At 33.9% G+C, this 15000-nt stretch overlaps 1 protein-coding gene across 2 annotated transcripts in view; it reads left to right on the top strand.

Moving 5' to 3' along the window:
- The first annotated feature begins 2089 nt into the window (after positions 1–2089).
- Positions 2090–15000, top strand: part of LOC137632906 (glutamate receptor ionotropic, delta-2-like) — a 19723-nt gene continuing 6812 nt past the window's right edge. Inside the window, exons 1-5 of one of the 2 annotated variants that reach the window (XM_068365005.1) lie at positions 2090–2205; positions 3846–4019; positions 7140–7230; positions 9091–9391; positions 13173–13390. In XM_068365005.1, the coding sequence (XP_068221106.1) occupies positions 2129–2205; positions 3846–4019; positions 7140–7230; positions 9091–9391; positions 13173–13390 (861 nt within the window). In that variant the 5' untranslated portion in view covers positions 2090–2128. The remainder of the gene's footprint in view (positions 2206–3845; positions 4020–7139; positions 7231–9090; positions 9392–13172; positions 13391–15000) is intronic. The other variant, XM_068365004.1, reaches the window with a different exon arrangement.

Consider the following 15000-nt stretch of genomic DNA (forward strand, 5'->3'; position numbering starts at 1 on the left):
CTTTGTAGCAAATTTACTTTTGAGAAACATATTCGGTCTGTCTCTTCCTCTATTGCATACAAAAATGGCTTGTCGAGAAAATTTTTCCTTCAGAATTTCGGTGATCAATCTATTTTGAAGAAATGTTTTAATATTTTCCTTCTGCCTCGTTTCGAGTATTGTTCTCCTGTCTGGTCTTCAGCTGCTGATTCTCATCTTAATTTGTTGGACATGAACTTACGTATATGAAATTTCTTATTTTTGATCTAAATATTAATCTCTGACACCGTCGTTCACTTAGTTCGTGATGCATATTGCATAAGATTTTTTCCAATTCTGATTATCCTTTACATTCAGATCTTCCCGGACAGTTCCACCCTGTTCGTAATACTAGGTATGCTGTTAATTCTAATTGTCAGGCCTTCTCCATCATGAGGCTCACTACTTCACTGTATTAGTTTTATTCCAGCTGTGATCTTCCTAATTAGGTAGTTGAATCGGTGGAACTTTTAAGTTCAAACTTGCAGCGAATATTTTCATATTGAACAGGCTGGCATAAGTTCTTATAGTTTATATATGAAAGGTCTATTTCAATGTTACTGTTATTAAAATATTTTATTTTAATTGGCCATTACTGTTGTTGTTTATTTATTTTCTTATTTCCTTTCCTCACTGGGTTATTTTTATTGTTGGAGCCCTTGGTCTTATAGCATCCTGCTTTTTCAACTAGACTTGTAACTTAGCTAGTTTAAACTTACAGTGAATGTTTTTATGTTAGAACAACCTAACATAAGTCTCTTCATAATTTATATATTACCCATCATTTGAACGTTATTACTGATATTCTATATTTTTTATTCATTATTTATTATATATAGTTTATTTCCTTTCCCTACTGGGCTATTTTTCCTGTGGAACCTTTGGGCTTATAACATCCGGTTTATCCAACTAGGATTGTAGCTTAGCTGGCAACAACAACAATAATAATAATAATAATAATAATAATAATAATAATAATAATAATAAGGTCTACTTACGATCAGAGGCGACAATATGACAACATTTTGTTTTATCAACAGTGTCTTTGGTGTTCAACTGATGATTCATCGTGGTTGTTTTTCCCGAGTCCTGAGGTCCACACCGGGCTCTTATTTAATTTAAAGTTAAAGGCTTACTTGATAAATATACATGGGTGTGTCTAATCGACGTAACTTCACAATAGACTTGTATTTATAATTGCACAGTATTCTATCTAATTTCTCTTCCTCTTGTTTTGTTAAAGTAATTATAGTTTATATAGGAAATATTTATTTTAATGTTGTTACGGTTCTCAAGATATTTTATTTTTCATTGTTTCCTTTCCTCACTGGGCTATTTTCCCTGTTGGGGCCCCTGGGTTTATAGCACCCTGCTTTTCCAACAAGGGTTGTAGCTCAGCAATTAATAATAATAATAATAATAATAATAATAATAATAATAATAATAGATTGCTAAAGGTATTAATTACTTTTGCTGGTATAAGAAGTGTTAACAGAAACAACGTTAAATATATAACTTTCCTGTGTGAACGTATGCTTTTGTTATTAAAAACGACAACAGAAATAATAATAATAAAAAGGCTAAAACAGAAGCAACGTAAAATATATAACTTAAAGTGGGAACTTATGCTTTTTTATATAAAAAAGAAAAAAAAATAAAGCCAAGAAACTAATGTGAGTTCTGCAAGTTGATCAATACAGAACGCATCTTGATAAACTTTTACCATGCCATCAATCTTGCGAATGGTCTATGGCAAATTAAAACAAAGAGAATCCATGGATTGATATTATCAAATATTGACAGATAGTTAAACAGAGGAGAGGGTCATCTGAGTCACGTGACTGACGATGGACACTAAGACTCCTTTATAGGAGGTTAGACCCATGGAGGAAGCTTAGTCTATGTTTGGCTCACGGTCTGTGAGCATTGATTAGAACCAAGTTTAGTAGGTTAGTGTTTTCTTTATTATTTTAATTATTGAGTATTTTTGTATAGAATATTTCTTTGATTTTGATTATGCATAATTGAAGGATGTTAATGGGAATTTAACGTTTAGTTCAGCGGTTTTATTTTTATATTCTTTACAGGTACTTTGTGGTAACAAAATACAATGGGTCGACCACTAAGAGAAGTCTTAGAAGATCCTGGTGTCCTGGAAGAACTGAAAAGAAATCCTGAAGGATTCGTGTGAGTATAGGATAAATGGATTTAAAAGATACGTCTATAAACAATATACATTCCATTCTATATCCCTTTTAAATGAGATTTCTCCCTTATTTTACCAGCATGAACATTGTCTCTGATAGGCCTAGGTTTTGTCCATAGCCTTCAATTAATTTGTATCCTATATTTTATTATAAAAATATAACTACATTCAGATAATTTACATTATTTGCACTATTTCAATATACAACGTTTTAACAATATTTTTTTAAATCGTTATATCCTGACAATTTTGATTGTGTTTATAACACATCTAACACAATGCACAATTTAGTAATAGGCCTACATACAAGGCTTGTGCTTCCAACATCATAAAATAGGGTTTAAGATTCTATAAACATGTATTTTTCATCAAATACTTTAATATATATTTATTTTTCATCAAATACTTTAATATATATTTATTTATCATTGATTTTTTTTTTCGAAAACGGCTGATTATTTTCAAATAATGTTTTTCTCCGAACAATTTTCAGATTGAAATATCATGATAAAATTATTATGAAATACTTCAAGGGATATAAGAATGGGCTATCAAAATTATATTAGAAAAATGATACAGAGGACTTATACAAAGTCATAGTCTATTATCTAAATAAAACATGAAAAAAATCCTCTTATTCAATTTAATTTCGATGTTTTGTGCAATATATATTTGATTTGGTGAGAGAATTGTAAGTTTTTTTAGTTAATGTAATTTTATATAAACTGTGTTTTTATATAGACTTCTTGAACTGTACATTTCAAACTTGTGGGATTGACCCTAAAGGTGTTATTACTGTCTAGGCCTAGTTTAGAGAGGAGTTTTAGTATCTTAAATAACAATAAAACCTAACTTTGCTAAACATCTTATCTAAAAGCGATTCTATGTTAAGAGTAGACATATTTCTTTTATATTTCCATTACTGAATTTGAAAATAAACATGAATTTTTTTTTTATGAAAAGGGGATAAGAAATATGTTTACGGTATGGGACCCTATTAAGAGAATATTTTGTTCATTTTCCGTAAAGGATATTTGCTCATTAATTCGTAGCTTTTCTCAGATATTATTCCCCGTTCATTGTGACATTATTTCAACTGTTACTCAAAAATAAAAATAACTTATTGTATATATAGACCCATTAGTCCTTTCCATGATATTTTCGGTATTTTTATTATTTTTGATTATTGAAATCTATATGAAAATAATTAATGAAAAGAACTTAAAGACTGTGTTCCCTTTTCGTTATTTTTCTAAGCACGAATTATGTTTTAAAAATAGAATAGCAATTGGTAGATATTCTACAAATTCAGTTATAGGTTTCAAGCTAAAATTTTGCTAATTTTCTTCAACTATCCTAGTAAATATCTTTACACTTTTATAACCTCATTTATTTATTTTAACAAGAAACTGTGGTTCAAAAACTTAATTTTTATTTTCATTATTAATTAGGACAGTCTTTTCTCTCACAAATACCTCAAAACGAAGTTTTCAGATTTTTTTTTTCACACTTAAAAAACAATAATCTTTAACATCTCTGCATAGGCCTAATCTTATGATACATAATTCTCGTTCAGGAAAAAAAAATTAATTGCTCCTAATTCCATAATTGATGTGTGCAGGTTCAAGGAAGCTCCTTCGATAGTCATAACAATGGTGTCATGGCCGACTCACACCCTCCTGAGGGTGGAGGACATGAACTCTCCAACGGTTTTGGCGGGAATCCCGACGAACTTCCCCATCGCTGGACCGATGTCATACGTCCTGGAGATTCTCGCCACTTCTTTGAATTTCACGTAATTATTATAATCAGATACTTAACAGTGCAATGCTACACACAACAGTACTCTCACTGTGCAAAGTTACCCTCATTGGTACTGTGCAAAGCTACCCACAACAGTACTGTGCAAAACTACCCACAGCAGTAGCCTACACTGCAATACTGCCCACAACAGTACAGTGCAAAGCTACCAACAACAGTACTTTGCAAAGCTACCCACAGCAGTACTGTTCAAAGCTACCCACAGCAGTACTGTGCAAAGCTACCAACAGCAGTACTGTGCAAAGCTACCCACAGCATTACTGTGTAAAGCTACCCACATTAATACAGTGCAAAGCTACCCACAACAGTGTTGTGCAGTGCTACCCATAACAGTAGGCTACTGTGCAATGCTACCCACAACAGTACTGTGCAGTGCTACTCACAACAGTACTCTCACTGTGCAAAGTTACCCTCATTGGTACTGTGCAAAGCTACCATCAGCAGTACTGTGCAAAGCTACCCACAACAGTACTGTGCAAAACTACCCACAGCAGTAGCCTACACTGCAATACTGCCCACAACAGTACAGTGCAAAGCTACCCACAGCAGTACTGTGCAAAGCTACCAACAACAGTACTGTGCAAAGCTACCCACAGAAGTAATGTGCAAAGCTACCCACAACAGTACAGTGCAAAGCTACCAACAACAGTACAGTACAAAGCTACCCACAGCAGTACTGTGCAAAGCTACCCACATTAGTACAGTGTAAAGCTACCCACAACAGTACTGTGCAATGCTACCCATAACAGTAGGCTACTATGCAATGCTACCCACAACAGTACTGTGCAGTGCTACCCACAACAGTACTTTGCAAAGATAACCATAACAGTACTGTGCAAAGCTACCCACATTAGAACTGCAAAGCTACCCGCATTGGAACTGTGCAAAGCTACCCACAACAGTGGAGTGCGAAGCTACCCACAATAGTACTATGGTAAGCTACCCACAACAGTACTGTGCTAAGCTACCCACATGTCTGTCGGAAAGTTTATTATGAGTAGGGCTTATTAAACTTTTTTACCGTAATACCAATGATAATTATAGTAATATTCCGACATTTACATAACTTCAGGATGATACTGGCAAGGTCTATAGTATACATATAGACCTTGGATACATGTATTTAGTAAGGACGTATGAATTGCATAGGCCTAATTTTGTCCCTAATTTTTGAAAATGACAATCGCATAATTGATTGAGTCAATGTCAATGAATTATTGACACATGAAGTTGAATATTTGAAATTAAAAAAGAAAAAAAAAACACTTTTACAAATGAATTTCCATAAAAACAGTTTCAAGATTTATGTGATATGGAAAAAAAAACACGGTTTGCTTAAATTTGGGAGACATTTTGATTATATTTTTATTATGTTTTATTTTTCGTTATTCTTCCGAGGATATTGTCTTTGAGAATATCAGAATTATTATTATTATTATTATTATTATTATTATTATTATTATTATTATTATTATTATTTCCTCCAGCGTTTATTTGCTTGTTTGTTAGTAGGATTACGTCAAAACATTTTACTGGATTAAAACCCAATTTTATCAAGGAGAACTCATTAAGTATTTGAGGCGATCTGGATCAAGATAGCGATTCTGGTTGTTTTTATTATTATTATTATTGTTATTATTATTATTATTACTATTATTATTATTATTGTTGTTGTTATTATTATTATTATTATTTTAATTATTATTATTATTAGTAGTAGTAGTAGTAGTAGTAGTAGTAGTAGTAGTAGTATCATCATCATCATCATCCCCATTGTCATTTTCATCATTATATTCTTACTATTATTGATTTTTATAATATTATTGTTTGAATGCAGATTTGCAATCATTATTCGTATAATTTTAACAAAAAAAATTCTCAAAATATTGTAAAGCCCTTAATAATTGTAATCTTATAATACGAATTATAATTTTTTTATGCCTTGAAATAATATTACATAGCGTGAAGAAGTTAATTAGGATTTTATGAAATCTTTATTTAACGCCTTATAATCAGAAAGGCCAAGCAATGGGCAATAAACTTGTTTATAAATTTTGCCAAACTAATTTTTGGTGAACCGTGGAAATCATTTATTTCATCGCTCATGAATTTATATAGTAATGTGTATTTTTTGCTGTTTATTGTTATTATTATTATTATTATTATTATTATTATTATTATTATTATTATATATATATTTATATATATATATAGAAATGTATATATATATATTTATATATATATATATATAGAAATGTATATATATATATATATATATTTATATATATATAGAAATGTATATATATATATATTTATATATATATTATATATAGAAATGTATATATATATATATATATGTATATATATATATGTATATATATATACATACATATATATAGAAATGTATATATATATATTTATATATATATTATATATAGAAATGTATATATATATATATATATATGTGTGTGTGTGTGTATGTATATATACATATAAATATATTTATATTTTGTATATATATATATATATATATATGTATATATATACACGTGTGTGTGTGTGTTTATCAGTTTCTGAGTAATATTTTATATTATTTAACGTTTTCAAGATGTACTGCATTTTTATAGATAAGAAATAAATTTCCATTTGTCACTAAGTATTATGTATTTGAACGTGTAACTCTTATTTTTAATGTTTTTATTATGTTTATCACATGTAGCGTTTCCCCCTCCCTAATTTATTTTGGGCCAGCACTGTTAGAGCTTGACCTTTGACCTGCTTTTTCTCCTTCTTTTAATGTAATATATGTATATATATGTATATATATAAATATATATATATATATATATATATAAATATATATATATATATATATATATATAAATATATATATATATATATATATATATATTATATATATGTGTGTATATATACTGTATATATATATATGTATATATATATATATATATATATTTATTTATATATAATATATATATAATATATTATATAATATATATATATGTATGTTTATATATATGTATGTATATATATACATACATACATACATACATACTGTATCTATTCTAATCTACAGGTACAAGCAAGTGGTTCCTCCCGATGTTTCGTGGGGAGTTCGATCACCCAATGGTACCTGGTCCGGGATGGTCCGGCAAGTGGTGCAGAAGGTTAGTCTGTTATTATTATTATTATTATTATTATTATTATTATTATTATTATTATTATTACATGCTAAGCTACAACCTTAGTTGGAAAAGAAGGATGCTATACGGTAACAATAGTAAAATAGATATTTCCTATAAATAATCTATGAAAACTTTAAAAAACAAGAGGAAGAGAAATAAGATTTAATAGTGTGCTCGAGTGCACCCTCAAGCAAGAGAACTCTAACAGTGGAAGACCAGAGAACAATGGTTTGATTTTGGAGTATCCTTCGCCTAGAAGAGCTGCTTCCCATAGCTAGAGAGTCTCTTCTACCCTTACCAAGAGGAAAGTAGACACCACAATTACAGTGCAGTAGTTAGCCTCTTGAGCGAGGAAGAATTGGTTGGTAATCTCAGTGTCGTCAGGTGTATGAGGATAGAAGAGAATCTGTAAAGAATAGGCCAGATTATTTGGTGTATGTGTAGGCAAACGGAAATTGAACTGTAACCGGAGAGAAGGATCCAATGTAGTATTGGCTAGTATTTCCGGATAAAAAATATAGTTGCTAGGTTTACTAGAAGTACAGTATTTGTCAGGAAATATAATGAAAGAAATGAGTGAATAGATCAATAGAAACAGGAAATGTAATGAAAGAAATGATTGAATAGATCAATAGAAACAGGAAATGTAATGAAAGAAATGATTGGATACATCAATCGAAACAACTATAGCAAAAACTCTAAAATCAAGCTGGAACGGGAGATGGTATGGAAGCTGCAAGCTAAGGATTAGTGACAACTTTGGAATTGTCGACTGAATTACCTGAACTGTAAAAAAAGTTGCATTTTGCCAATCAAATTGGGAACTTCGTATAGTCGACTAGCTTTAAAGGTTGCTCATGAATGGCAGAGGCAAGAGACAGTAACATTGCCCTAGCAGTCAGGACAATGCCTAGAGACTGACCATTTATGATCAGTGCCCTAGCCTCCTCTCCACCCAAGGTAGGACCAGGGAGGACCAGGCAGTGGCTGCTGATGACTCGGCAGATGAACCTATTGGCTCCCCAAAACCCCCAACCTTAGTTCACAAGGATGGTAAGGTTGCAGACACTAATGGCACTAACGAGTCTGAGCGGGACTCGAACCCCGACTGGGAAACACCAGGCAGAGACGTTACCGATCAGGCCACAGCTTGCAGGATTTTTATGTTTGATACTTCGTAATTCCAACAAGCTTGTTCTTGATACCTCGGAATTCTAAAAGGTTTGTGGATAGATTTCCATCTTTTATTTCTTAATATTTGTTTCTATCAGTCTTGAATAATCATTATATAATTTGGCAGGTTTAGAATTACATGAAAATCTATTTGCCATCTTAGAATTGGTTTGTGTTAAGGGTTTAATAACTGTTTCAATATATTCTCATGCTTTGGGGATACACTCGCCCACACTAGTCTTATCTGTTTCCTTGTTCCCTTTCCTCACTGGGCTATTTTCCCTGTTAGAGTCCTTACAGGCTATTCTGTGCTTTTCCAGCTAGGGTTGTAGCTTATCTAGTAATGATAATTATGATTTGTGTTTTACGTAAAAGAATCATATTCATATACCTTGATTATCTAACTATGAAAAACAACGACTATAATTTGTCTGAAATAGCAGGGAGGTCTACCATCTCCCCTATATATATATATATATATATATAGGTATATATATATATATATGTATATATATATATATATGTGTGTGTGTATGTGTGTGTTGCAGGGTATTGTACGCTAGTTATTATTATCTAATACATATCTTTGGTATTATAAATACAAAAGACAATATCCTGACCTAAGTTAACCTCTCTCTCTCTCTCTCTCTCTCTCTCTCTCTCATCCAGGAGGTCGACATGGCGCTAGGACCCTTCCAGGTCATCGAGAGCCGAAATCAGGACATTGATTTCAGCATTCCTTTCTTCTTCGACACCCTGTCTTTCATGGTGGCCCGGGGCAGCGCTGAAATAGATCCTTGGGGCTTCCTGATGCCCTTCACGGCCAGTTTATGGGCTGCTTTCTTCATAGGACTCCTGACGATTGTCCTGGCCCATTTCCTGTTTGACCTGACCCAAGGACCGACCTGGAAAGTGTTGCCGAGGTTCGGGAGCCTTCTTTTCGAGTATATTCAACCCCCTATGGGTCACGGTAAGTGGTGTTTAGATATTTGTATAAATTCTCTCTCTCTCTCTCTCTCTCTCTCTCTCTCTCTCCCCAAAATGAGTAGGCTAATGGTTGCATATGATTCTCTCTCTCTCTCTCTCTCTCTCTCTCTCTCCAAAAGGAGTAGGCTAATGTTTGCATATGATCTCTCTCTCTCTCTCTCTCTCTCTCTCTCTCTCTCTCCAAAAGGAGTAGGTTAATGTTTGCATATGATCTCTCTCTCTCTCTCTCTCTCTCTCTCTCTCTCTCTCCAGTTTCTAAAATTCAACCTTGAGCGCACTTTGTAGCACACTGCTTTTCCAACTAGATACAGAATAACTGTTTTTTTTTTAACTTATTGATATTGAACTGACAAATTTACAAATATTGCACAAATTCACACTCAATGCTCCCATAATTATCATTATTCATATTACTACTACTATTATTATTAAAGAAAATGTTTTAATCGAAATTTTGAAAATATACATTGATTGAGTATCAACCACTATGTTTTATACAAAAGAGGTTCCATGTTAAATCCTAAGCAGTTGATTAGTACTAGGGAGTTGGTAGACTATGTTGGGAGTACTAGGCTGGAGTCAGGTATAGCCTATGTTTAGCAACTGCGTCCCCCCCCCAAAAAAAAAAAATGATGAAAACAATCTCATTTGCTTATTTGTTTGTTTAAGGCTGGAAAACTCACAAATCTATTGGTATTTATTTATATGTTGGGTGTCTTTCGGATGGTGTGAGATATTTGGGTCCAACTCTAGGCTGCGTCGAGGTGTAATCTAATTAGAATAATCTTATTTGTTTGATTAGGCCTGTGTTAAGTATTTATCAATATAAAGGACATTAATTATCATTTTGATTGGGGGTACACTCTGGTATGCTGTTCTATCTTGTTTCTCTTCCTCATTTTTCTTTTAACTTGTTATTGTTTGTGTCGGGTCTAACTTAATTTTGTTATTATTCTTGAAATATTCTATTTTTATTGTTTATTCTTCTTTTGTTGTTTATTTATTTTCTTGTTTAATTTTCTCACTGGGCTATTTTTCCCTGCTGGAGCCCTTTGGGCTTATAGCATCTTCCTTTTCCAACTAGGGTTATAGTCTGCATGTCTTATAAAAATAATAATGTCCTTTTACACTACTTGAGCAATTAATTGTATTTTATCCTTTGAGTTAGCCATGGAAAATGGCTTAAGCATTGGATAACTTTAGCATATTATTATTAGTATTACTTGCTAAGCTACACCCCTAGTTGGAAAAGCAGGATGCCATAAGCCCAGGGTCCCCAACAGGGAACATTACCCAGTGAGGAAAGGAAACAGGGGAAAATAAAATATTTTAAGAACAGTAACAACATTGAAATAAATATTCCTTCTATAAACTATAAAAAACTTAAACATATCAAGAGGAAGACAAATTAGATAGAATAGTGTGCCCGAGTGTACCCTCAAACAAGAGAATGATTTCAGCATAAAATAACTCCAGCGTTAAATAATTTCAGAATAAGATAATTTTGTCATGAAATAATTCCAGCGTAAAATAATTAAATCATTTAATGTCTCCAACATAAATAAATCCAGTGTAAAATAACTTCAGCCTAAAGTAATTTCACCATTAAATAACGTCAGCGTAAAATAATTTCGACAGAATAATTCCAGTGTAAGGTAATTCCAGCATAAAATAACTCCTTCGTGAAATAATTTCAGCATAAGATTACTTCAGTATTTTACTGTCTTTGTATTTCAATATCACTCCTTTTTTTACCACCTAACCGTTGATCATGATGAATAGCCGCGTGAGTTTGTGGACAAGAAGAAGAAATGGAAAATATCGATTAGAAATAACCATTGCATGACAGTAAGCACACATTGCCCGGTGATATTCATGCGTTACGGCATTTCATTACATGTTGGCAGACAATAAAAGAGCTTAGCAATCATCTGTTCGTGTCTGCAAGGACGTGTCTCCCCACTGATGTCGGATAGAGTTATTAGATAGCGTAACTCTTTTCTTTATTGAGCTTCATGGCTCGCAATTGTAAAATTGTGTTTTACATGATATTTTTATCTTTTTTTTTTTCCGAAATTACATAAAAAAAATTGCTTGTAGACTATGTTCTAGGGGCCAAATACTTTTGATTGTTTACAAAAGATTTGTGTATTTAAAACAATACTGTGGTTTAGTTTAGATTTTTTATTTTTTCGCTCTCTCTCTCTCTCTCTCTCTCTCTCTCTCTCTCTCTCCAAAAGGAGTAGGCTAATGTTTGCATATGATCTCTCTCTCTCTCTCTCTCTCTCTCTCTCTCTCTAAAAGGAGTAGGCTAATGTTTGCATATGATCTCTCTCTCTCTCTCTCTCTCTCTCTCTCTCTCTCTCTAAAAGGAGTAGGCTAATGTTTGCATATGATCTCTCTCTCTCTCTCTCTCTCTCTCTCTCCAAAAGGAGTAGGCTAATGTTTGCATATGATCTCTCTCTCTCTCTCTCTCTCTCTCTCTCTCTAAAAGGAGTAGGCTAATGTTTGCATATGATCTCTCTCTCTCTCTCTCTCTCTCTCTCTCTCCAAAAGGAGTAGGCTAATGTTTGCATATTTCTCTCTCTCTCTCTCTCTCTCTCTCTCTCTCTCTCTCTAAAAGGAGTAGGCTAATGTTTGCATATGATCTCTCTCTCTCTCTCTAAAAGGAGTAGGCTAATGTTTGCATATGATCTCTCTCTCTCTCTCTCTCTCTCTCTCTCTCTCTCATTTAGTATGATTGCGTAGTTCAAGATAGTTAATTCAAGAGACCCTCTAGAGTCTAGAATACATCTATGAGATAGGTAGGTCCATGGTGTGTCACTGTACCTATTTCTAGATTCACGAGACAAAATTATAGTCTGTCTATACTAACCCAAAACCATCTGTTTTCGAATATAAGACGAAAATTAGAGAAATACAATAATAGAGAAATCGAACTGTTTGGTTTAAAGAGATCAAAGGAACCAGATAAGAAATGCGTTATCATAGATTGATGTATAAAGATTTTTCACCGCTAACATTGTGACACGCAAGACCAACGGCTGGGTTTGCACTCCCCATTTTTTTTTTCAGAGTAACATTTGCAATATACTTTCAGAAGAATATATTCAACGAAAATTGCTTTATCAATTCGCAACCTTTATAGTTTAAAGTCAGCAGCTTAGGCCTATGTTAAAGAATTTTTTTTTCAGAGTAACTTTTGCAATATACTTTCAGAAGGACATATTCAAGTAAAAATCGTTTTTATTAATTTGCAGCCTTTGTAGTTTAGTCAGCAGCTTAGGCCTATGTTAAAGATTTTTTTCAGAGTAACTTTTGCAATATACTTTCAGAAGGACATATTCAACTAAAAATCGTTTTATTAATTAGCAGCCTTTGTAGTTTAGTCAGCAGCTTAGGCCTATGTTAGAGAATTTTTTTCCGAGTAACTTTTGCAATATACTTTCAGAAAGATATATTCAACTGAAAATCGTTTTTATTAATTCACAACCTTTGTAGTTTGAAGTTAGCAGCTTAGGCCTATGTTAAAGATTTTTTTTTCAGAGTAACTTTTGCAATATACTTTCAGAAGGACATATTCAACTGAAAATCGTTTTTATTAATTCGCAGCCTTTGTAGTCTAAAGACAGCAGCTTAGGCCTATGCCAGAGAAAGGCGAATCAGTCGATACCTAGGAGTAGGCCTATAGGCTTATATCATGAAACGTTACTATGCAATATATGTAATTCTAAACATCCAAATATTGCCATCTTGCCTTCTAGCTCTTCACAGGAGAGCGACGAAGAGCTGGCATCGCCCTTTGCTGGGTTCTTGGGTTCTCGTATCCCTCCTGCTGAATGTGAGTTACGACGGAACCCTAAGATCTCTGATGGCCCTTCGACATATCCCACATCCAATTCAGACGATCGGGGACGCCATCAAAGATACCTCTCGAAAGCTGATTATTGAACACCGCACTTCCTTTACTGACATCTTGGGAGTACGTTATTATTATTATTATTATTATTATTATTATTATTATTATTATTATTATTATTCCATCCATATACCTAGGCACTTCCCCCAATTTTGGGGGGTAGCCGACACCAACAATGAAACAAAACAAAAAGGGGACCTCTACTCTCTATGTTCCTTCAGTCTAATCAGGGACTCAACCGAGTTCAGCTGGTACTGCTAGGGTGCCACAGCCCAACCTCCCACATTTCCACCACAGATGAAGCTTCATAATGCTGACTCCCCTACTGCTGCTACCTCCGCGGTCATCTAAGGCACCGGAGGAAGCAGCAGGGCCTACGGGAACTGCGTCACAATCGATCGCCATTCATTCCTATTTCTAGTACGCTCTCTTGCCTCTCTCACATCTATCCTCCTATCACCCAGAGCTTTCTTCACACCATCCATCCACCCAAAGCTTGGCCTTCCTCTTGTACTTCTCCCATCAACTCTTGCATTCATCACCTTCTTTAGCAGACAACCATTTTCCATTTTCTCAACATGGCCAAACCACCTCAACACATTCATATCCACTCTAGCCGCTAACTCATTTCTTACACCCGTTCTCTCCCTCACCACTTCGTTCCTAACCCTATCTACTCGAGATACACCAGCCATACTCCTTAGACACTTCATCTCAAACACATTCAATTTCTGTCTCTCCATCACTTTCATTCCCCACGACTCCGATCCATACATCACAGTTGGTACAATCACTTTCTCATATAGAACTCTCTTTACATTCATGCCCAACCCTCTATTTTTTACTACTCCCTTAACTGCCCCCAACACTTTGCAACCTTCATTCACTCTCTGACGTACATCTGCTTCCACTCCACCATTTGCTGCAACAATAGACCCCAAGTACTTAAACTGATCCACCTCCTCAAGTAACTCTCCATTCAACATGACATTCAACCTTGCACCACCTTCCCTTCTCGTACATCTCATAACCTTACTCTTACCAACATTAACTCTCAACTTCCTTCTCTCACACACCTTTCCAAATTCTGTCACTAGTCGGTCAAGCTTCTCTTCTGTGTTTGCTACCAGTACAGTATCATCCGCAAACAACAACTGATTTACCTCCCATTCATGGTCATTCTCGCCTACCAGTTTTAATCCTCGTCCAAGCACTCGAGCATTCACCTCTCTCACCACTCCATCAACATACAAGTTAAACAACCACGGCGACATCACACATCCCTGTCTCAGCCCCACTCTCACCGGAAACCAATCACTCACTTCATTTCCTATTCTAACACATGCTTTACTACCTTTGTATAAACTTTTCACTGCTTGCAACAACCTTCCACCAACTCCATATAACCTCATCACATTCCACATTGCTTCCCTATCAACTCTCATATGCTTTCTCCAGATCCATAAACGCAACATACACCTCCTTACCTTTTGCTAAATATTTCTCGCATATCTGCCTAACTGTAAAAATATATTAATACGATAGCGTGTGGGTTATTTATTTTGTCACGCTTTAAAGAAAACGGAAATAATTTCATGGTATACTCTTACAAATTCACATTAGACTTTGATTACTTAACCAAAGCACATCTTATATAGTTTTCCTAATTTTGT

Source organism: Palaemon carinicauda, chromosome 42, assembly GCF_036898095.1.
Source record: "Palaemon carinicauda isolate YSFRI2023 chromosome 42, ASM3689809v2, whole genome shotgun sequence".
In the NCBI taxonomy this organism is placed as follows: Eukaryota; Metazoa; Arthropoda; class Malacostraca; order Decapoda; family Palaemonidae; genus Palaemon; species Palaemon carinicauda.